Raw genomic sequence first — 25,064 nt, forward strand, 5'->3', positions numbered from 1 at the left:
GCTACGAATGCAACAAAGTACCTCGTAAATCGCATCATTTTTCTCAGAAAAAATATTTTTCGGAACATTACAAGATATATTTATATATATTTGCAATATATATGTACAACTATAAATATTTATTCTCTCTCTAAAACATCTATTTACATTACAATACAAACATTAAGATTTTTTTAACTTTAAAACGAATATTCGAAATTGAAATGTACATTTTTTTATATTACAAATATTGCTTTATTCGTAAAAAAATTATTCAGTTATATACGTTTATAAACGTTTATCGAGATTTTCCAACGCATTCGTTTGCATCCGGGTATTTGCTATTTCAACATACCGCTGTTAACTTTCCTGGAGAAAGTCAGAGATCCGAACATCGTTTCAGACGAAAAACAGAACGCCTTTATTTCGTTTGCTTTACATTTCGCGAATTAAATGTCGGCCTTTCAGTTCCTGTCTCTTCAGAGATCTCATCTGCGCTATATTTCTTTGATTTCAGAATCATGACAAGCAAGACGGTCATGCAATTATGTTCTACAATTATGCTTCTCATGTTGAGCATCAGTGTGGTATGTGGTACGTATATTATCATAATTTATGTATATTTTTTTACTAAACATTAATTTAAATTGAAAAAAGACAGAAGAACAAATAAATGTTGTCTTTGATTATTAATAATTTAAAAAAAGTTAAGATCAATAAAAAAAAGGCGTATATATACTCTTTTGTTTAAAGTAATATTTTTTAATGTTTTGTTTTTAATTATTATTATGCTATTTGCATATTGCAACTATATATATTCTTACTAGATTAGATTATAAAGGTTTTTAATAGTGAGTTAAGATATTCTTAATTGAGTGAGTTAAGAAATTCTTAATTCGCGTATAATTTAGACTTTTGTATTGATTCGTCATAATTTTGTTAGCGTCATCCTCATCCCAGCTAGAGTTATCGCCTGTTACCATGAGTCATGGTCCATGGGCAGAAGTCCTTGAAAATTGGATCGTTCTTCAATCCAACAATTCTCGTGCCGCACGCGCGATGAAAATTGGTGATAAAACTGTGACAGTGTCGAGCAAGATTACCACGACAAATAATAAAAGAGACGTTTCTGAAACCGATCTATATTTACTTGGTATAATAAAATTTTCTAATTACGTAACAATATAATTTGTAAGCAATCACGCTAATAATATGAGATAGATTTAAGAATCTGAAATAAAAATTCATAGGTGCAATCGAGAAATTGGTCTACCGAGTGGATCATCTAGAAAAACGCCTTAGAAGAGCAGAAGAATTATTATACTACGTTATTGCTGGGAACAATAAAATGAAAGGTAAACAAATTAATGCAGTCGAGAATCGTTGATATCGATACGAGAAATTAATAATATAATAAATAATTATAATTAAGGCATATATTTCTCTTTCCAGTCTCGATATTTACAAGGAATTAATTAAGAAGGAAAAAAAAGTATTTTTTTTTATTTATAACACATCGTATTTGTTATTATTATAATACTTTTTTCAGAACCTTGTCCTGCCAATTACACGAGAATGGGCCAAAATTGCTACCATTTCAGCAATCGTGATTTCAATTGGAAATCATCAGCCAGTCTTTGCCGTGGTATGGGTGGACATTTGGTCGAATTCGATACGATCGAAGAGAGTCAAGATGTAATAGCCGGTTTGATGTCGGATTCAAACTTGAAGGGCAAAAATTTTTGGACAGGAGGCCTAAATCCAGGACTTTTATGGATCTGGGCCAGCAGTGCCAGACCAGTTCATCAAGATACTAAACAGTCCGTCATTGGTGATGGCAGGTGCGTATTATTCATTTAGGATATATTAAGATATGAAATATAGAGAAATATTAAAGATTTTTATATAATATAAATTAATACATGATGCGGCAAAGTGCTCGAAAAAAATGTTTTGAAAAAAAATATAAATATTAAATTCTATTTCACGATGTGTATTCGACTCTTATTTGACAAAAAATTAATTGTTTTATTTTTATGTATTTCTCTTGAAAGATATAAGCGTAAATAGAGGAATTTTATTGCAAATAATTTACAATAGATTGATAAAAAATTAGATTTGTTGTTAAGAGAAAAAAATTAATTATCTCTCTGTAATGCTACAATTTTATATATTTCAATGGTGGAAAATATCTACCTTGAAAACGTCTACACATATATTTAAAAACTGGTTATCTATTCTATAATTGTATGTAATGTTTTGAGGGCAAAATAATTATAGTTAATAACACTCGATGACGCCAGTCTTCTAAGCACGGTACTCTACTATTGATTATGCTAAAATAATATTTGCATAAATGTTTTGATTTATAGGTGCTTAAAGTTAACTTTCAATGTATCGTCGAAGATTTACTCCTACAGAGGTGAGGATTGCGGTCTGAGACAAAAATATATCTGCGAATTGACGATCGATGACGAATCGGCAAACAAGATCGAAAGAACAGCACGATTATTAATTGATAAAGGTAATTAGTCAATTTAGTCATGATAAATGAAGATAGAATAGAAAGCACATATAAATATTTTTTTGTAAATATATATGTATTTGAATCATTTATGTAGTATAACAAATTTAAATAATTTAAAATAATTTAAGTTTAATTATATTTTTAACCTTGAACAAAAAGGAACAATATTCTTCTTTTAACGCTAATTACTATAATTATACGTAATTTACTCAATTCTACGTAGAATTATATAAATAGTAATTAGCTGATCTTATGTAAATAGCTATTTAAATAAACGGTATTATTTAAATATCCTCTCTTTTACGAGCAAACTGCTAATTATTTAAATTCTCTAAAAAAATATTTCAAATAAGAAAATTTAAATAAATAAACTGAAAGAAATTTATTTTCTCAAAATTCTCGACATATATATATTATACATATATATGGTCATTATTGATTTTTATTTCAGCATTGTATTATATTGTAGTATAACAAACATATGAAATATATAAAAGAATATTCTAATAAATTAATATTCTATGATAGAGCTGAAAAAATTAATCTTGAAATAATTTGTCATATATTTTCTAGAGACTCTTGTTGTTTAGTCTTTATTTGATTTAATATCGACAATTATACTTTATGAAAGAAAATTGATAAAATTTTATAAGAAAATCTTCACACAGATCACATTCTGGCACATCTGGCAGCATGATGTGCCATTATTAGGCTCCGTTTACCTTCGTTTACCAAGGATAAAACGTGGTCGCTAGACGCCACCAAACCGCCGTTCTCGGTAATCAGATTTTTTGCAATTGTTATATCATCGGGTTTTACACCACGACAACAATCATCAATGACGGCTAATCGATAACCACATTGTAAACCATTTAGACATGTCTCTTTCACGCATACATCATAGGCTATGCCGCAAACATACAAATGCGTGCAACCAATGTTTGTCAAAATTTTTACAAGCTCGAAAGTACCATCAATATCCTTTTCGCCAAATGCTGAATATATATCTTTGACAGAGTGCTGACCTTTGTACACCTAATATAAAAAAAAGAGAAGAGAATCAATCAATTCAAAAATAGATAAGATAAAATTAGATCATCTATAATTAAAATAATTAATAAATTATATAAGCGCGAATATCTTCTTTAAAAAATAATTTGCAAATATTAAGAAAAGATTATAGCTGCTGGAAGCTTATAATGATGAAAATATCTACAATTAATTTTATACAAAAATTAGCATTCACTAGATTACATTTTAATCAAATGTAGAATATATAAATGTTTAATGACATTTTTTTCGAATATTATTAATTCTCTTCTCTGTGAAATTAAATTATTACCCGTTCGGAAGAAGGTACGATCAATAGATCTTTATGCAATTCGGCGCCCCAAGTGTTCATTACGCAATGCTTTGGCCAAAGTATCTGCGTTACATTAGGTTGCGAGAAATCGACGGTATCGAAAGGTTTTGCCATTTTCTTAGTAATCTATTTCAAATTCATCACAAAAATTTAAAATAGAATTTATAAATGTTTGAAAAATTTTCTTCAAATATCGTTACAAAACTATTGAGATATAGAGATCGTTTTATCGAAATAAAGAGAGTGACTAAATCATTTGTGTAAAACTCGAATAATATAAAAAATATTTTTTATACAATACTTTTACCTATTTTTTATACAATATTTTAAAAAATTAAATTAACACACATGTGTATATATGTGTGTTTTTTTATTTTATTCTCCGAATTATATTTTTAAAACATGTTATTATCTCATTAGAATGTCTGATTATTTTAATTCTAATTGTAATTACCTTAGATTCAGGATGAAGTTCCCGCGTTGGCAAATTTTCAAAAAAGCTGATGTGATCCTCGGGATGCCAATCCTGCGAATATATTACCTTGTTCCAACGACCTTCCCTCAAAAGCCGGTTTATCGGTTTCACTACTTCTGCCCCATCCTGCCCATAGCCACATTTTCGAAGAGCCAATGTGCCATCAATGAAATCGTTTTGAACGTCGACAATCAATAAGACATTTACAGGATATACAGTCGCGCGTATCCATTCATAGCAACTGCAACAGAAATTATTTATTATGAAAAAAATGCGCACTATCTCTAACTAATGCACGTTTAACTCATTATTCGCGCAAAGTCAAGTCAAGTGTGTGAAATTCGAGAAATATATTGTATTGACTCACAAAGTTAAATATAAAAATTTAAACAGAATTTTAATTTAAATAGAATTAAATATAAAAATTTTGCATTTGTACATACATATTCTTATGTCTAATATTTAAAAATTTATATTTACATATATTAAATAATGTTTATGTCGTTATACTGAGACAAGTTATTAAAAGAAAAAGAATATTATTCTTGAAATTACCTTACATTAAAATACATTAAAAAATTAACCATGTTAATACCATGGAGAACCGCTTAATAAAGAATACAATTGGCATTTTAAATTTTAGCATAATTATATGCGCTAATCAAAATACTATGCTACTGATAATAATTAAATAGATCTTTTATGCCGGTGTCTGCAATTTTATATAATATATATATATTTCGTGGTGAAAAATATTTTTTATATTTTTACAAGTTTATTCTCAGTGCTTTACTCTTCATTCAAGGTATATATACAGCGATTGAATATTAGATATCGTGCGGATATCTTTAGAATATATTTAAATAAATTATTTAATAAAAAATCGTTTTTTTTCTAAATTTTATTTCGCTAAATGTTTCTTTCTTTCATGTTTTTGCCTCCCTCGTGTCTCAACCACCCTTTATTCTGTCTTTATAGGAGGGTTGATATTGCGCACGCATCGCACCTGCATAAATCCTGCTCGTTCAATGAGCCATCTTCATTCACGTCGAGCAGCTCGAAGATCTCTCGAACTCGCCACTCGTGCTCTTTGACCTCGTCCATACCAAATATATGGACGCAAAGCGCTTGGAACTCTGTGTAATCCAACGTTCCATCGGCGTTGACATCGAATCTCGTCAGAATCGCTGCTGGAGACTCCCAAATGTCTCTCTCCGCCTGATTGCGAGCCATATGTGCCACGTTGTTTCGCATGTCACCTCGTCGTTTATTTATGTCGCAACGAATATATCGCTTCGACCTCTACGAAGAACTGATTGTCGTTTCTTCCGCTCGTAGCTCGTAGCCAGGTGGCCAGGTAAATACATCGATCGACACTGCCGCAACCTCTCCGACGAGGCGATGCACGTCGATTTGCACGAGAGTGAGGGGAGGCCTCTTCTCTCTCTTTCTGGAACAAAGAATGTCTTTACCCTCTCTCAGTTGCTGCTGGGGAAAATATTCCTCTACCTGCTTCTCTCGGTAAAAAGAATCGATTTCTTTTTTAATTTTCAATTTTTTAAAATTTTTATTCCGTTCCGAAAATTTCCAAATGCTCGACGCATCTTTCATCTTTTCCTCCCCCTTATTCTGTCATGAGACCATTTAATAAATTATTTTTTAAAAATATAGAAATTTTTTTCTGAGAGAAAAGTAAAATATATATAAATTTTAATAAAAGTTTTATATTTTAAAAACGAGAAAACAGACTTATATCATCGATATGATGAGGATATTTAATATGAGAAATATCATTTTATAACAACTTTTCTAGGTATATACGTGTACATATGTATGTCTATTGATTATAAGTGTTCTATACATATCATAGAACATGTAATTTTGTTAATTGGAAAATTACACTATTAAAACTAAAATTCTTAAAATCTGAAAAGGATAAAAAAGATTGTGATAAATATATTTTAACTTTATTCAAAACATATTAAAAAAAAATTATCTCATTAGATTTGTTAAAAATTTTGAACTAATAAACATACATCAGTAAAAAACTAAAGCTTAAATATTATTTAGTGTTTAGTGTAACAACATTTCATTATATAAAAAAACGATAATAAAACACGATTAAATTGTTACGTATTCTATAAACATATATGAGTCTATGCTTTGTTAAGAAATTCTAAAAAGTGTCATTTAACATGTGAATTTATTTACACATCAATTGAAGTTTTTTTTGACATAAATCTGGAGACTATTTATTAAACTAACGATTGCCAGATTGTTTTGAATTTCTGATTTATCACAAATTATTACAACATTTTTAATATGAAAAAGAAGTTATTTGATAAAGTACTTTTCTGACATTTATTTATAGGACCTCTCTATTCAATTTCCATAATATTTTAATTATAAAATATATAAGAACTCTCTCCTTTTCTGTTTCTGATATTTAATAAAATATTTTTTCCTTGCTAAAATAGATACATACCTTAAGTTTAAGCTATTCATACTAGTTAAAAGTAATTTTTCGTTATGCAATAGTATGATACAGCACAACTACTAAGTTTTTTTGTATTAGAATGATATAATCGTCTCTTCCGTTGTATAAAGGTCACTTTTTCTATATTACTCTCTCTGCTTCTTTATATCCGACATACATTGCCATGCTTTATGTATTTGTTTGTTGAAATCTGTCACTAACATCAGATAAAATACACAATTTTTTTTCAAACTATATATCAAACTTTTCCAGCAACTTCTCGAGAACGAAACCGAGACGACAATAAGAGTAAGACAAGAATTAGAGTGAATGAACGAAAATAAGAAATCAAAACTTGAACGCTGCCCCAGATGTCGACCAGATGATCAGGCTCATTCAGGTAAGGATACTCGAGGGTTTGAGAAATGGTAGTGTCATAAATAAAGTGAATATCATATAAATCGTTCATGAAACAAGAACATTATATGTCGAAATAAATACTTTTTCTATGTGCCACAACTTGCGTTTAACAATGTAAATTTTATGGAACAAGAAAAATATAAATAGTACGAAATAAAAAAATATTTACACTGCCATCCAATATCATAAATCAATATGATAGCAATGAGGAACCAGAAGTTAATGAGAACCAAAAGTTAATATGATTTATATGTTTACAGAGATTTTTGTTCAAAATATTCGAATTATATTAATTATTATAATATGCATTTTGTCGCACATACAATCGTACTATTTAATTATATACAAGATGTATACAATTAAATTGTCACTGTTAATCATTGCAGGGACTACAATGATCAATCTGCAAATTATTTCGCTATAATAACAAATTTTACTGCAACAATCATGAAAGAAACGTCAAATTATATTCTAATCGTATTTACTCGAAAATATTTTCGATGGAGTCATGGGAAAGCACTTTAATGTATATATCAAATTATTTATGTTTCAATAATGCTTTTGATTAGTGTTTCAATTATCTTTTCTATAAAATGACATTTGTCATCTTTATATTATTGTTACGTTTAACAATTTTATTAATTAATATAAATTTATTGTTAGTAGATTCTTTTCGTAATAAACTCGTCTATATATATACATTTGAAGCTAAATCTAATGGATTTGCGAACATAAATAAATATTGTCAGATGTATAATATATATAATGAATTATCAGATAGATATTCTATGCAAAATTAAACATATAAAATGAAGATAAATTTATAAATATTAAATTTAATATTTAATATATTTTAATATTTAAACTATAAAATTATTGAGAACAATTTAATTATTTAAAAACAATTATATGCAAACATTAATAATATATAATTGTTTAGAATTTATGCTGAAACAAATGAGTTTGAAAGCAATAAGTTTGCTTAAACTAAAAAATTGTATGTCATAAATATGTAATATATATGTATAGCATTCTCTAATTCACTTTATATTAAGTTTTATGTTATAAAAAATGGGAGGTAAATGGGAGGAAAAGTATATACATATTTGCAAATAAGATATATATTAAAATTAATCATTTAGACGCAATAAGATAAATATACAAACCTAAATTGATTTATCTGTAATAATTTATCTTTAAAGTTTTATCTCTAAATATATAATTAAAGATCTAGTTATCACTTGATTAAAATTGTCAAGAAATTGACATTGTAAGAAAACTGAAATTGTGCATATACCTTTTAATGTAAAAGCAGTGATAATATAAAGGCAGTGAAAAACTGCAAACTTAAAAGTATTGAAGTATTTGGTCTAATATCTATGTGCTATGCATATATATTATCGCTTTCTTCTCTTTGTAAATTGTATGTAATGTCTAAAAAGTAATATTTGGTAATTTCTTTGCTGTGTTTAAATATTGATCGCAATAAATAACATGAATGAGATATACAAGTATGCGCATACTTTACACTCTAACAATTTAAATAAGAAAATAATAACTAGTAATGTGACATTAATACATTAAAAAGGTCAAGAAAAAATAAAATACATATACATAAATAAATTCTTCATATAATCTATAAACTACGCAATCAACATTCAAATAACTTAAGTAATCAATTATTGAATTACTTATCTATCCTATATATATAAAACCTTGTACTCAAATTTAATATTAATAATCGTCATATAAGTATACTTCGTGCGCGCGATCTAGTACCCAACATAAAATATCATTTGAGCTATCTGGAAGCTTCCTCTTCCAGTTTTTTAGAGCCTGACTTTTGTTATTTTGTAGCATTCGAATTGCGATTTAATAATTTGTTTCTCTCCTCGGTTATATCAATAGCAATTTTATTGATAAAAGGATGTCTGATTTTACCGTTAATCGCGACAAAGAATTCGTTGAGTTCTCCCGGAATATTATCTCTTTTCTCGTATTCGTAGGCTTGCATTAACAAGTCTAATCTATCTAAGTCTTTTACATACTGTGCTTCTGGAGACTCTTGCTTTTCATATTCCTGGATATTAAAAAACAGGTTAACAAAATCAATAAAAATACCTGAAAAGAATTAGAATAATAATAAATTTTCTTACACGAAATATTTGTAATATCTCAGGTCCCTTATCACCCAACAGCTTACAGATGTCCTCCATAGCTTCGTCTTCCATCCTATGTTTTTCGTCCGGCGGTATACCACAGAAAGGTGTTATATCTCCAACAATACATTCAGCTAGGTCATGAATTAACGTCATTTGCATTATTCTGCAAGTTAAAAAATTATATTTTAGTAAGTTTTTTGTTATTTTAATGCATTATTATAATAAATAAACTATTTAATTGTAAAAATAATTATATTTTATGTCTCCTAAAAAACAATAAATAATATACTCTTACTTACAAATATAAGTGATAAGCCTTAAGAGCTGAACGCGGATGTTGATGCGTATATTAAATTAATTGTGCACAGGGCACAAATTTTATTACTTGGTATACTGCCAAGTCTTGTAAAGCCGATTCAGCGACTTTCGGATCTATATTTTTCTCCCGCATTTTAATTCTTTAAAAAAAGGGGGTTAGAGGGGATGTATAAAAATCTCAAGTATGAGATCTTTACAAGACTTGGCAGTAATAATACCAAGTAATAAAATTTGTGCCCTGTGCACAATTAATTTAATATACGCATCAACATCCGCGTTCAGCTCTTAAGGCCTATCACTTATATTTGTATTTTAATACAGAAGAGCCTTAATAGTAATCTTATTGTATATTCTTACTTAGTTTTATCTAAATTTTCTTTTCCATCCACTAGAAAAGACAACATTGCCATTCTATACATGTGTCCAGCGATTGTTTCGGGTTCAGGTATATTCCGTTTTACCCATCCTGTTCTTTTCATATGCTGAAAAAAAACAAAAATATTTATATGAAAATACATTATATATTTATAACTTTGTTTTAATAAAAAGTTTATTTCAAATTTCAAAAATATATCAAAGACAAAAAAGAACACACGAGTATAATAAAGCATAATTGATAGAAAATATTACATTATCAATTTCTAGATAGGAATTTTGTCTTTTTGTCAAAATATTATTTCTTCATATTTATATACATTTTCGTTATTTGGTTATTTTTTTTATTTTTCTTATTTATGTATATTTTCGTTGTTGTTTTTTTCAAGCTTAATATATACCAATGATATACAGTTATACAGGACTGATACAATGACTTTCAAATCAAGAACGATCGTTGACACGTCGAGAATCTTCTATAGCATTCAAAATTGACAAAATTAAGATAGCAACGAAAGAAGCGTGTTTTATCAACGCGTTACATAATCGCAATCCCCATATGCTTCTTGTCGCACAATGTTCACAATATTGATATAATACAAAGGAGAAAACGAGAAACAGAGATTTGACAGATGACACGATATTTTCTGTTCCTCTGAAACATATGGCTTTTTCTATCATTCTTTCTTTTAAATTCTCGCGGAACTGTCAAATGGCTGACATAAGAGAGAGTGAGGAAGAGACTTTACATTGCCAATTTCTTTGACTGCTAATGATACGAGGTCATTTTGAAGTATATGTATATGTGTACAAAAAGTATTTCAACAATTTGCTCATAGCATCAATCTCACCTTCAATCGGCCAACCAGCTCCATAAACTCTTGTAGCTTCTTCGTATCTTGCATTGTGATGAAAAATTTTAAAATTTCCCGTCCTGAGCTTTATCGATTGTCTACTTCCACGAGGAGAATATCACAACGAAAAGAAGAGAACGATCAAATGATGATGCCACACGCAGTTAGGTTAGGTTAGGTTAGGTTAGATTGCGTTGATAAGGTGCGTTCAAAAATCCTACTATGGAGTGGAGTAGAATCTGATTGACCAATCAGGGTGCGAACCCATGCAGCGGAATAGCAGAACGCGGAACGAGAGCGGAACCAATCAGAGCCGTTCCTCGTTTCCTTTACGCGGAATTGAATGTTCTGATTGGTTCCGCTCTCGTTCCGCATTCTGCTATTCCGCTGCATGGGTTTTCACCTGCAGGGCAAAGAAGTTCTTGTCCTCTGCACCCCTATTCTGTAACTTTTTAACGCTTGCGTTATAATTATAACGCATGATTTACTAGGTTAGAACCAATAAAATTATAAGATTTCTAGTAAATTATGCGTTATAATTATAACGCAAGCGTTAAAAAGTTACAGAATAAAGGTGCCTTTTCATGCTGACGCTCGACGCTCATTTTTAGCGTCAAAAGACGTCACGTGACCGCGCGGCGGTCGGAATTCGGCGGCGCGGAGTGGGGGTGAGTGGTGGGGGGTGCGCTGTGCGCCGCGCGCGCATCCCCCCACCACTCACCCCCACTCCGCGCCGCCGAATTCCGACCGCCGCGCGACCACGTGACGCAGCGCCACTTGAAGGTTAAAGTCGAACGCGCGCGCATATCGACACGCGCTCTCTCCCTTCGAGATCATTTGTCACTGTGGCTTCTGTTTCTTGTATCAATTTGTCTATATCTTTGGACGTGTAAAAATGTGACATCTCAACACACTCAATTCTCCATTTTGAACCAGCATCAACCGATAGCAGCTGAAAATATTTTTAATACATTATGGGGAAATTAAGATTTGAACACTATTATATAATAAAAGCACAAATCATTAGACAATTACTGGCTTTTACTTGAGTAATACAGGGAATATAGCTATAATATCATATATAACAGCTGTTTCTCTTGCATTTTCTTGCATTACTTTTCAACTATAAGAGAAAATGGTAATAATATTGGGATATAATTGTAGTCTCTGAAATTATACAAGCTGTGACTAACAAGTGTTAAGTTACAAAAGACATGCAAATATTGCAATACAAATACCTTGTCATGTTTCTTAAGAATCTTGCGAAATCCAGTATGGTTAAGATTTTGATAGTTCTGAAGAAGAATTAGGGAGAGATAAAATTCTGAAAACGCAAGCTTTAGATCTCTAAGCTTTCTGGTGGGCAAAATTGGTTTCACACTAGCCTTTCCTTTGTTCTTTCCACTTCCTTGTTGCAGCTCCAGTGCAATTTTTAATTCACTTTGCAGTGCTGCATATTTGCGTGTGGCTTCTGCTAATTTTTCTATACAATAAATAAATAATTAATATATTATTCATAGAAAAATTATGAAATTATTAAACAATATTAGTGCCAAAGAAATTCTTACCCGAGTAAAATGTATTAATCTTTTTTAATTCACGATCACAGAATGTAAAAAATACTTCATCAAATGAAGCAAAATGACGCGATATCACTTCTGGTTCTACGCTTTCATCTGAAGGTGCCTCTTCCACTGCTGTATAAAGCATTGCTTTCATTTCCTGCAAGATAAAAAAAAATTTAGTTAAAAAAAAGCTTGTGTAATAAAATTTTTAATTTGATTTTGACAAGTTTGCTTTACGAATGTATTTTCTCGCTTTATTAATCGCAGCATAAACTTAAATGTTTTTACTTAAATTATACCTCATAGCTAATATATTGTTTACGCCACTCAGGCGTAATATGTGCAGATAAATGTTCCGCAAACTTCATGTTGTCTTATACACAGTAGTTGCACTAATCTGTAAGAAAAAAAAAAAAATATGAATAATATATTGCACACACAGAAAGAATCTAAAAAAATAAGTAATATTAAATAATAAGAAAAATTACATATAGAGCATACCGAGAAACTTTTCTTGGTGCTCGCCTCAACGGATCTAAATCCTAAACGAGATTATAGATGACATTTATAACAAACCGAGGAACTTTGTCGGCGGCGGCCGATCAAACGCTTTATCAAATGCTGTTTGGCGTGATAAATATTTAATCGGAGATAAAACTATTTGACATTCGCTAGCGAGAGGAGTTCACGACTCCCAAGTGAATCTTCTTCAACCCGCCTTATCACGAGTCACAAGTTTCATTTAACTGAACAGCTGATCGAGCATCGAGCTAACCAGAGTTTTTGCGAAAAATCACGCGGATTTCTCTCACAGACAATTATAATAATTATGTTTCTCACATGTTGATCTGTCATATGATCGCTCACGGGACAAATCACGAGAATATTACACGTAATTTGCATTGTATGTACTTGAAATTTTCATTTTTTTTACAACTTGCTGTAACAATATTTCTGTAGCAAAACAACATAGGCATGCAAATGTTTTATATGCGACAACAATCTTTCAGTTTTTTTAATTTAATGAATAATAATTAATAATTTTTAATATAATATATAATTAATATAATAATCTTATAATAATAATTTTTAATTTAATGAATAATGAATAATTTTCTGAATTATTGTTTTTTTTTCGTTCTCTCTATAAAAATCTGATACGACTGATTAATGAAAGAAAGAGAGATTCCAAAAACGATTTTATATATTATCATTGTATATATAAATCCTAAATTCATAATATTATCCGTATTATGAAGTCGAGATTTCGAAAGCAGTCCTTATTGTGAAGTTTTCCTTTAATTTAAAAAAATATATACCCCATTTCTTGTTATTTCTTCCCTCTTGAAATATTTCTCTATCTTATAAATATATATTATATATGTACATATGTATTTAACCTGCGCAGGTCCTTGAAGAGTTGTTTGAGTTTACATTCACAATATCAATTCTCCGCACAGCAAGGTTACACAAAGTTCATCGCAAGGAATGTTTCAGACTTTCTGCAGTAGAGTCTAACTTTTAGAACCTTACCTTTATTGCTACAAGTAGTTTGAGTGAGTATCTTATATATTGCATTTATTAAAATTTCTGTCAAAGATATTCATAGATGTGAAAAATATATGTTTATATTTTAATAGTAAAGTGTATAAAGTTTGTATTTATATATTAAGTTAAAAAAGGTTTATACTTTCTCTTCAATTAAAATATTCACAATGACATATATTTATATTTGTTGTATCTCATCTTACAGAATCACTTCCATACTGAGAGTGGAGAATAATAATGATTCAAATGCATTTTAATATGCAGCTTCTACTGTTATTATCAATTATTTTGAATATCATAAATATCAGCACAGCATGGCGTACTTTCCTGAGAGGTCGGAGCAAATATGGCAATTTAGGAGAACCAATTTTATCTTCTGAAACATATGTGCTTCCTGAGGAGCAGTGGTTCACGCAATATTTAGATCATTTCAACCCAACTGAGGCTCGTGTTTGGAAACAGGTATTATATAAGATATAAGATATAATGAAATCTTTCATTATATCTTATATCTTATTGCTATTTCATTAAGTTTTTGCCAAAGAGTTTGGGGCAATGTGTTTTTATGTAGAACATCGTTTTTATGGAAAAAGTCACCCTACTCAGTATGTAGAATATAAATAATTGAATGCAAGAGAAAATTAATTTATAAATTGTATACTTGCAGGGATCTGAGCGTAAAGAATTTGGTATATTTAAGCTCGCAGCAGGCATTAGCAGACTTAGCATACTTTATTACAAGTGTTAATATTGGATACAAGTTTTCAAATGACACAAAATGGATTGTATTTGGAGGATCATATAGTGGATTTCTAGCTGTTTGGATGCGTTCTAAATATCCCCATTTAGTACACGGAGCTGTCTCTAGTAGTGGGCCATTGCTAGTGGAGATTGACTTTCAAAGTAATATATATATATAATTTTAACTAGTATTATTTTAAGATAAAAATGATATAAGTGTATACAAATGATTTTGTATTACAGAATATTTTGTTGTTGCAAATGCTCTGAAAGATTATTCTCAAAACTGTGTTGACACAATAGCAGAAGCTAACAGGCAATTCAATATATTGTTGCATCATATTGTTGGTCAACAGCAAATAGAGAAAAAATTCAAGTGAGTAGAAATGTTAGAGTGTTGATAAAGTGCGATTTGCTGTTTTCTCATACAAATCATATTTCAGATTATGCAACCCAATTGATCCTGGGCATACAAAAAAAGTGGACATTTCTAATCTATATGAAACATTAGCAAGTAACTTTGCTGACGTTGTACAATATAATAAAGACAATCGTCAAAGCTCCCAAACTACTAACATCACTATTGAAACTGTATGTAACACATTAGTAGATGAAAAGATAGGAAAACCTATTGATAGACTCGCTTATATAAGCAACATGATATTAAATGCTACTAAGGAGAAATGTTTGGATTATCGATATAGTAAAATGATTCGTGAGCTTCGAAATGTCACTTGGGCTAGAGAGCAAGCAGAAGGAGGTAATACATTTAAATTAATAGCGTATGAATTTAATTTTTAAATTATTTCATTATTGCAAATTATGTTTATATAATGCTACATAATGATTATGTATATATATGAATATGTATGTACATTTATGTTTATGCATATATATGAATATGTATGTACATTTATGTTTATGCATATATATGAATATGTATGTACATTTATGTTTATGCATATATATGAATATGTATGTACATTTATGTTTATGCATATATATGAATATGTATGTACATTTATGTTTATGCATATATATGAATATGTATGTACATTTATGTTTATGCATATATATGAATATGTATGTACATTTATGTTTATGCATATATATGAATATGTATGTACATTTATGATTATGCATATATATGAATATGTATGTACATTTATGATTATGCATATATATGAATATGTATGTACATTTATGATTATGCATATATATGAATATGTATGTACATTTATGTTTATGCATATATATGAATATGTATGTACATTTATGTTTATGCATATATATGAATATGTATGTACATTTATGTTTATGCATATATATGAATATGTATGTACATTTATGTTTATGCATATATATGAATATGTATGTACATTTATGTTTATGCATATATATGAATATGTATGTACATTTATGTTTATGCATATATATGAATATGTATGTACATTTATGTTTATGCATATATATGAATATGTATGTACATTTATGTTTATGCATATATATGAATATGTATGTACATTTATGTTTATGCATATATATGAATATGTATGTACATTTATGTTTATGCATATATATGAATATGTATGTACATTTATGTTTATGCATATATATGAATATGTATGTACATTTATGTTTATGCATATATATGAATATGTATGTACATTTATGTTTATGCATATATATGAATATGTATGTACATTTATGTTTATGCATATATATGAATATGTATGTACATTTATGTTTATGCATATATATGAATATGTATGTACATTTATGATTATGCATATATATGAATATGTATGTACATTTATGATTATGCATATATATGAATATGTATGTACATTTATGATTATGCATATATATGAATATGTATGTACATTTATGATTATGCATATATATGAATATGTATGTACATTTATGATTATGCATATATATGAATATGTATGTACATTTATGATTATGCATATATATGAATATGTATGTACATTTATGTTTATGCATATATATGAATATGTATGTACATTTATGTTTATGCATATATATGAATATGTATGTACATTTATGTTTATGCATATATATGAATATGTATGTACATTTATGTTTATGCATATATATGAATATGTATGTACATTTATGTTTATGCATATATATGAATATGTATGTACATTTATGTTTATGCATATATATGAATATGTATGTACATTTATGTTTATGCATATATATGAATATGTATGTACATTTATGTTTATGCATATATATGAATATGTATGTACATTTATGTTTATGCATATATATGAATATGTATGTACATTTATGTTTATGCATATATATGAATATGTATGTACATTTATGTTTATGCATATATATGAATATGTATGTACATTTATGATTATGCATATATATGAATATGTATGTACATTTATGTTTATGCATATATATGAATATGTATGTACATTTATGTTTATGCATATATATGAATATGTATGTACATTTATGTTTATGCATATATATGAATATGTATGTACATTTATGTTTATGCATATATATGAATATGTATGTACATTTATGTTTATGCATATATATGAATATGTATGTACATTTATGTTTATGCATATATATGAATATGTATGTACATTTATGTTTATGCATATATATGAATATGTATGTACATTTATGTTTATGCATATATATGAATATGTATGTACATTTATGTTTATGCATATATATGAATATGTATGTACATTTATGTTTATGCATATATATGAATATGTATGTACATTTATGTTTATGCATATATATGAATATGTATGTACATTTATGTTTATGCATATATATGAATATGTATGTACATTTATGTTTATGCATATATATGAATATGTATGTACATTTATGTTTATGCATATATATGAATATGTATGTACATTTATGTTTATGCATATATATGAATATGTATGTACATTTATGTTTATGCATATATATGAATATGTATGTACATTTATGATTATGCATATATATGAATATGTATGTACATTTATGATTATGCATATATATGAATATGTATGTACATTTATGATTATGCATATATATGAATATGTATGTACATTTATGATTATGCATATATATGAATATGTATGTACATTTATGTTTATGCATATATATGAATATGTATGTACATTTATGTTTATGCATATATATGAATATGTATGTACATTTATGTTTATGCATATATATGAATATGTATGTACATTTATGATTATGCATATATATGAATATGTATGTACATTTATGTTTATGCATATATATGAATATGTATGTACATTTATGTTTATGCATATATATGAATATGTATGTACATTTATGTTTATGCATATATATGAATATGTATGTACATTTATGTTTATGCATATATATGAATATGTATGTACATTTATGTTTATGCATATATATGAATATGTATGTACATTTATGTTTATGCATATATATGAATATGTATGTACATTTATGTTTATGCATATATATGAATATGTATGTACATTTATGTTTATGCATATATATGAATATGTATGTACATTTATGTTTATGCATATATATGAATATGTATGTACATTTATGTTTATGCATATATATGAATATGTATGTACATTTATGTTTATGCATATATATGAATATGTATGTACATTTATGATTATGCATATATATGAATATGTATGTACATTTATGATTATGCATATATATGAATATGTATGTACATTTATGTTTATGCATATATATGAATATGTATGTACATTTATGTTTATGCATATATATGAATATGTATGTACATTTATGTTTATGCATATATATGAATATGTATGTACATTTATGTTTATGCATATATATGAATATGTATGTACATTTATGATTATGCATATATATGAATATGTATGTACATTTATGATTATGCATATATATGAATATGTATGTACATTTATGATTATGCATATATATGAATATGTATGTACATTTATGATTATGCATATATATGAATATGTATGTACATTTATGATTATGCATATATATGAATATGTATGTACATTTATGATTATGCATATATATGAATATGTATGTACATTTATGTTTATGCATATATATGAATATGTATGTACATTTATGTTTATGCATATATATGAATATGTATGTACATTTATGTTTATGCATATATATGAATATGTATGTACATTTATGTTTATGCATATATATGAATATGTATGTACATTTATGTTTATGCATATATATGAATATGTATGTACATTTATGTTTATGCATATATATGAATATGTATGTACATTTATGTTTATGCATATATATGAATATGTATGTACATTTATGTTTATGCATATATATGAATATGTATGTACATTTATGTTTATGCATATATATGAATATGTATGTACATTTATGTTTATGCATATATATGAATATGTATGTACATTTATGTTTATGCATATATATGAATATGTATGTACATTTATGATTATGCATATATATGAATATGTATGTACATTTATGATTATGCATATATATGAATATGTATGTACATTTATGATTATGCATATATATGAATATGTATGTACATTTATGTTTATGCATATATATGAATATGTATGTACATTTATGTTTATGCATATATATGAATATGTATGTACATTTATGTTTATGCATATATATGAATATGTATGTACATTTATGTTTATGCATATATATGAATATGTATGTACATTTATGTTTATGCATATATATGAATATGTATGTACATTTATGTTTATGCATATATATGAATATGTATGTACATTTATGTTTATGCATATATATGAATATGTATGTACATTTATGTTTATGCATATATATGAATATGTATGTACATTTATGTTTATGCATATATATGAATATGTATGTACATTTATGTTTATGCATATATATGAATATGTATGTACATTTATGTTTATGCATATATATGAATATGTATGTACATTTATGTTTATGCATATATATGAATATGTATGTACATTTATGATTATGCATATATATGAATATGTATGTACATTTATGATTATGCATATATATGAATATGTATGTACATTTATGATTATGCATATATATGAATATGTATGTACATTTATGATTATGCATATATATGAATATGTATGTACATTTATGATTATGCATATATATGAATATGTATGTACATTTATGTTTATGCATATATATGAATATGTATGTACATTTATGTTTATGCATATATATGAATATGTATGTACATTTATGTTTATGCATATATATGAATATGTATGTACATTTATGTTTATGCATATATATGAATATGTATGTACATTTATGTTTATGCATATATATGAATATGTATGTACATTTATGTTTATGCATATATATGAATATGTATGTACATTTATGTTTATGCATATATATGAATATGTATGTACATTTATGTTTATGCATATATATGAATATGTATGTACATTTATGTTTATGCATATATATGAATATGTATGTACATTTATGATTATGCATATATATGAATATGTATGTACATTTATGATTATGCATATATATGAATATGTATGTACATTTATGTTTATGCATATATATGAATATGTATGTACATTTATGTTTATGCATATATATGAATATGTATGTACATTTATGATTATGCATATATATGAATATGTATGTACATTTATGATTATGCATATATATGAATATGTATGTACATTTATGTTTATGCATATATATGAATATGTATGTACATTTATGTTTATGCATATATATGAATATGTATGTACATTTATGTTTATGCATATATATGAATATGTATGTACATTTATGATTATGCATATATATGAATATGTATGTACATTTATGATTATGCATATATATGAATATGTATGTACATTTATGATTATGCATATATATGAATATGTATGTACATTTATGATTATGCATATATATGAATATGTATGTACATTTATGATTATGCATATATATGAATATGTATGTACATTTATGATTATGCATATATATGAATATGTATGTACATTTATGTTTATGCATATATATGAATATGTATGTACATTTATGTTTATGCATATATATGAATATGTATGTACATTTATGTTTATGCATATATATGAATATGTATGTACATTTATGTTTATGCATATATATGAATATGTATGTACATTTATGATTATGCATATATATGAATATGTATGTACATTTATGTTTATGCATATATATGAATATGTATGTACATTTATGTTTATGCATATATATGAATATGTATGTACATTTATGTTTATGCATATATATGAATATGTATGTACATTTATGATTATGCATATATATGAATATGTATGTACATTTATGTTTATGCATATATATGAATATGTATGTACATTTATGTTTATGCATATATATGAATATGTATGTACATTTATGTTTATGCATATATATGAATATGTATGTACATTTATGTTTATGCATATATATGAATATGTATGTACATTTATGTTTATGCATATATATGAATATGTATGTACATTTATGTTTATGCATATATATGAATATGTATGTACATTTATGTTTATGCATATATATGAATATGTATGTACATTTATGTTTATGCATATATATGAATATGTATGTACATTTATGTTTATGCATATATATGAATATGTATGTACATTTATGTTTATGCATATATATGAATATGTATGTACATTTATGTTTATGCATATATATGAATATGTATGTACATTTATGTTTATGCATATATATGAATATGTATGTACATTTATGTTTATGCATATATATGAATATGTATGTACATTTATGTTTATGCATATATATGAATATGTATGTACATTTATGTTTATGCATATATATGAATATGTATGTACATTTATGATTATGCATATATATGAATATGTATGTACATTTATGTTTATGCATATATATGAATATGTATGTACATTTATGTTTATGCATATATATGAATATGTATGTACATTTATGTTTATGCATATATATGAATATGTATGTACATTTATGTTTATGCATATATATGAATATGTATGTACATTTATGTTTATGCATATATATGAATATGTATGTACATTTATGTTTATGCATATATATGAATATGTATGTACATTTATGTTTATGCATATATATGAATATGTATGTACATTTATGTTTATGCATATATATGAATATGTATGTACATTTATGTTTATGCATATATATGAATATGTATGTACATTTATGTTTATGCATATATATGAATATGTATGTACATTTATGTTTATGCATATATATGAATATGTATGTACATTTATGTTTATGCATATATATGAATATGTATGTACATTTATGTTTATGCATATATATGAATATGTATGTACATTTATGTTTATGCATATATATGAATATGTATGTACATTTATGTTTATGCATATATATGAATATGTATGTACATTTATGTTTATGCATATATATGAATATGTATGTACATTTATGTTTATGCATATATATGAATATGTATGTACATTTATGATTATGCATATATATGAATATGTATGTACATTTATGATTATGCATATATATGAATATGTATGTACATTTATGTTTATGCATATATATGAATATGTATGTACATTTATGTTTATGCATATATATGAATATGTATGTACATTTATGTTTATGCATATATATGAATATGTATGTACATTTATGATTATGCATATATATGAATATGTATGTACATTTATGTTTATGCATATATATGAATATGTATGTACATTTATGATTATGCATATATATGAATATGTATGTACATTTATGTTTATGCATATATATGAATATGTATGTACATTTATGTTTATGCATATATATGAATATGTATGTACATTTATGTTTATGCATATATATGAATATGTATGTACATTTATGTTTATGCATATATATGAATATGTATGTACATTTATGTTTATGCATATATATGAATATGTATGTACATTTATGTTTATGCATATATATGAATATGTATGTACATTTATGTTTATGCATATATATGAATATGTATGTACATTTATGTTTATGCATATATATGAATATGTATGTACATTTATGTTTATGCATATATATGAATATGTATGTACATTTATGATTATGCATATATATGAATATGTATGTACATTTATGATTATGCATATATATGAATATGTATGTACATTTATGTTTATGCATATATATGAATATGTATGTACATTTATGTTTATGCATATATATGAATATGTATGTACATTTATGTTTATGCATATATATGAATATGTATGTACATTTATGTTTATGCATATATATGAATATGTATGTACATTTATGTTTATGCATATATATGAATATGTATGTACATTTATGTTTATGCATATATATGAATATGTATGTACATTTATGTTTATGCATATATATGAATATGTATGTACATTTATGATTATGCATATATATGAATATGTATGTACATTTATGTTTATGCATATATATGAATATGTATGTACATTTATGTTTATGCATATATATGAATATGTATGTACATTTATGTTTATGCATATATATGAATATGTATGTACATTTATGTTTATGCATATATATGAATATGTATGTACATTTATGTTTATGCATATATATGAATTAAAACCTCTTCAAACACTCAACTACTGTTTATGATAACAAGACCGAATAATTTGATGAGTCTCTCTCTATTTTTTATTTTGAAAATTTATTATTTTCTCTTTCGCAGACTGAAGAAGAAGGCACTGAAGAAGAGTATGCGAATCTTACCGAAAATGAGAGAGTTTTAAAGTTGCCATAATTCATCGAGAACATTATTATTCATCATATGGAATTATAGAACAATACATCTATTGGCATGTGGCATCAGCGTTCTGGGAAAAATTCGAGAATACAGAGTACAGCCAACAGGGAATTGTTCAAGCATGCTATGGATGATCTGTACATTATGTTTACGGAGTTTCTACTTGTTCTAAAAATGTTGGAATCTATAAGAACAAGGATGCGGCTACGAATTCGTAAAGCACCAATAATGATATGGAGGCACAATTCAAGCTCATTGTCAGAGCTACATTGTTGAACCAATTACTATTGTGTCACGAATGTACTATAGACCAGATCTATAAAGTTGCCTTTAATGTATTTTACATTCAGACAACTCTTCTCAAGGTAAATATTCATCTCAATGTATTCACATTTTTGCGATTTATTTAATACTTAGATATATACAGGAATTTTTTTTTAAATCTGATATATCAATTAATCGAAGATCCAATGCATTTGATGTAGTCAGGTAGTCGACAACTATCAGCTAAATGATTGTTTATATTAGACGTTAATCCCAGTAAACTGCGAAATTTCATTAGTCGCGTTATAAAAGCAGCTATGTGTTGTACTGGCTGGCTTCAGTATTGTATAGCGTCAGTATTAAATATAGAATTTGTATTTTCAGCTAAAACAACGCAGCAAGGTGTCTGACATAATCTCTACCCTGGTGAAGGTGTACAGCAGTCAGGATTTATTTGTCAATGAGCATCACACAATTTAGTGAAGGAGTATCAAGCTGCAACTCAACTCGATTATCTTAGTTGGATTCCAAGCAAAACAGATACATAAAATATCTAAGAAATACAAAATATAAGTGTGATCATAAATATAAAATTATATTATATTATATATTTTATAAATATTATATAAAATATTATATTAGAAGAAAAATATTTGCTTGTTTTCAAAATTAAATATCTTTTTCTAAGATTATTATTCTAGAATTTTAGAAAATATAATGCGAGTGACTAATTTTTTATAATTCCATTGTTCTGATATTTCTGATAATCTTATATTAGAAAATATATTGTTACCTGAAATAAATATTTTATATTTAATAAATATATTTTCTAAAATTCAATATATATATGAATATGTGATATAAATTCCACGCGCATGCGCGAGAAATCCAATATACGATTTATTAAAATTATTATTGATTAATAATACGTAAAAAATAATATAATGTATTTTATATTTTATTTATAATATAAATATATATCTATTATTTATTTTTATTATTTATATTTTTTTATTGTAATATATAATTTAATTTATTTTTATTTATGCAAGACCGTGATTACAA

At 26.4% G+C, this 25,064-nt stretch overlaps 4 protein-coding genes, 1 long non-coding RNA gene and 1 pseudogene across 10 annotated transcripts; 3 read left to right on the forward strand and 3 right to left on the reverse strand.

The window, feature by feature from the left end:
• Positions 1-417: 417 nt before the first annotated feature.
• Positions 418-2,661, forward strand: LOC145941758 (uncharacterized). Its single transcript, XM_083048038.1, is given in 6 exon segments — positions 418-474; positions 477-573; positions 923-1,132; positions 1,230-1,334; positions 1,529-1,820; positions 2,352-2,661. Coding segments are annotated over 6 exon segments (906 nt in total). The 5' UTR covers positions 418-432; the 3' UTR covers positions 2,512-2,661.
• A 285-nt stretch (positions 2,662-2,946) lies between these two features.
• Positions 2,947-5,598, reverse strand: LOC145941757 (uncharacterized). 2 transcript variants are annotated; one of them, XM_083048036.1, is made up of 4 exons: positions 5,351-5,598; positions 4,324-4,585; positions 3,849-3,995; positions 2,947-3,541 (listed from the first exon to the last, which is right to left on the reverse strand). In XM_083048036.1, the coding sequence occupies exons 1-4, from the start codon at positions 5,596-5,598 to the stop codon at positions 3,176-3,178; spliced, it is 1,023 nt and encodes a 340-aa protein (XP_082904162.1). In that variant the 3' UTR covers positions 2,947-3,175. The 2 variants fall into 2 exon arrangements, with proteins under 2 accessions (XP_082904162.1, XP_082904163.1); XM_083048037.1 differs by lacking the exon at positions 3,849-3,995.
• A 126-nt stretch (positions 5,599-5,724) lies between these two features.
• Positions 5,725-7,971, forward strand: LOC145941760 (uncharacterized). The gene is made up of 3 exons (XR_014426211.1): positions 5,725-5,865; positions 7,094-7,220; positions 7,627-7,971. It is a non-coding gene; the product is annotated as an uncharacterized LOC145941760 (long non-coding RNA).
• Positions 7,972-8,470: 499 nt separating this feature from the next.
• On the reverse strand, positions 8,471-11,302 carry LOC145941759 (5'-deoxynucleotidase HDDC2). The gene is made up of 4 exons (XM_083048039.1): positions 10,947-11,302; positions 10,078-10,202; positions 9,397-9,565; positions 8,471-9,320 (listed from the first exon to the last, which is right to left on the reverse strand). Exons 1-4 carry the CDS (start codon positions 10,998-11,000, stop codon positions 9,087-9,089), a joined length of 582 nt encoding a protein of 193 aa, XP_082904165.1. The 5' UTR covers positions 11,001-11,302; the 3' UTR covers positions 8,471-9,086.
• A 381-nt stretch (positions 11,303-11,683) lies between these two features.
• Positions 11,684-13,474, reverse strand: LOC145941832 (solute carrier family 53 member 1-like). Of its 4 annotated transcripts, none has more exons than XM_083048163.1 (6): positions 13,016-13,474; positions 12,814-12,911; positions 12,518-12,671; positions 12,335-12,432; positions 12,188-12,244; positions 11,684-11,901 (listed from the first exon to the last, which is right to left on the reverse strand). In XM_083048163.1, exons 2-6 carry the CDS (start codon positions 12,880-12,882, stop codon positions 11,734-11,736), a joined length of 546 nt encoding a protein of 181 aa, XP_082904289.1. In that variant the 5' UTR covers positions 12,883-12,911; positions 13,016-13,474; the 3' UTR covers positions 11,684-11,733. The 4 variants fall into 4 exon arrangements, with proteins under 4 accessions (XP_082904289.1, XP_082904288.1, XP_082904291.1 ...); XM_083048165.1 differs by lacking the exon at positions 11,684-11,901 and adding an exon at positions 11,988-12,116; XM_083048162.1 differs by having other exon boundaries at positions 12,188-12,432; positions 13,016-13,473.
• Positions 11,948-24,793, forward strand: LOC145941831 (putative serine protease K12H4.7; annotated as a pseudogene). The gene is made up of 8 exons (XR_014426227.1): positions 11,948-12,087; positions 13,923-14,070; positions 14,268-14,667; positions 14,730-14,965; positions 15,047-15,179; positions 15,247-15,563; positions 23,661-24,100; positions 24,384-24,793. The product of XR_014426227.1 is annotated as a putative serine protease K12H4.7 (transcript).
• Positions 24,794-25,064: the final 271 nt, after the last annotated feature.

The sequence above is a fragment of the Prenolepis imparis genome, unplaced genomic scaffold (genome assembly GCF_030444845.1).
Source record: "Prenolepis imparis isolate NDT839.2.m4 unplaced genomic scaffold, iyPreImpa1.0 SCAF_10, whole genome shotgun sequence".
In the NCBI taxonomy this organism is placed as follows: domain Eukaryota; kingdom Metazoa; phylum Arthropoda; class Insecta; order Hymenoptera; family Formicidae; genus Prenolepis; species Prenolepis imparis.

Bases quoted from the DNA above. Each gene is read 5' to 3' on its own strand.
- LOC145941757 (XM_083048036.1), bottom strand. From the start codon at position 5,598: ATGCGAAACAACGTGGCACATATGGCTCGCAATCAGGCGGAGAGAGAC. The intron at 4,586-5,350 runs GTGCGATGCGTG...TTTCTGTTGCAG, and splicing joins AACGAGCAGGATTTATGCAG to TTGCTATGAATGGATACGCG. The intron at 3,996-4,323 runs GTAATTACAATT...AATTTGAAATAG, and splicing joins AACTTCATCCTGAATCTAAG to ATTACTAAGAAAATGGCAAA.
- LOC145941759 (XM_083048039.1), bottom strand. From the start codon at position 11,000: ATGCAAGATACGAAGAAGCTACAAGAGTTTATGGAGCTGGTTGGCCGA. The intron at 10,203-10,946 runs GTGAGATTGATG...GTTTTTTTTCAG, and splicing joins AGCTGGTTGGCCGATTGAAG to CATATGAAAAGAACAGGATG. The intron at 9,321-9,396 runs GTAAGAAAATTT...TTTAATATCCAG, and splicing joins AGATATTACAAATATTTCGT to GAATATGAAAAGCAAGAGTC.
- LOC145941832 (XM_083048162.1), bottom strand. From the start codon at position 12,882: ATGAAGTTTGCGGAACATTTATCTGCACATATTACGCCTGAGTGGCGT. The intron at 12,433-12,517 runs GTAAGAATTTCT...TTTATTGTATAG, and splicing joins GATTAATACATTTTACTCGG to AAAAATTAGCAGAAGCCACA. The intron at 11,902-12,187 runs GTATTTGTATTG...AAATATTTTCAG, and splicing joins TTCTTAAGAAACATGACAAG to CTGCTATCGGTTGATGCTGG.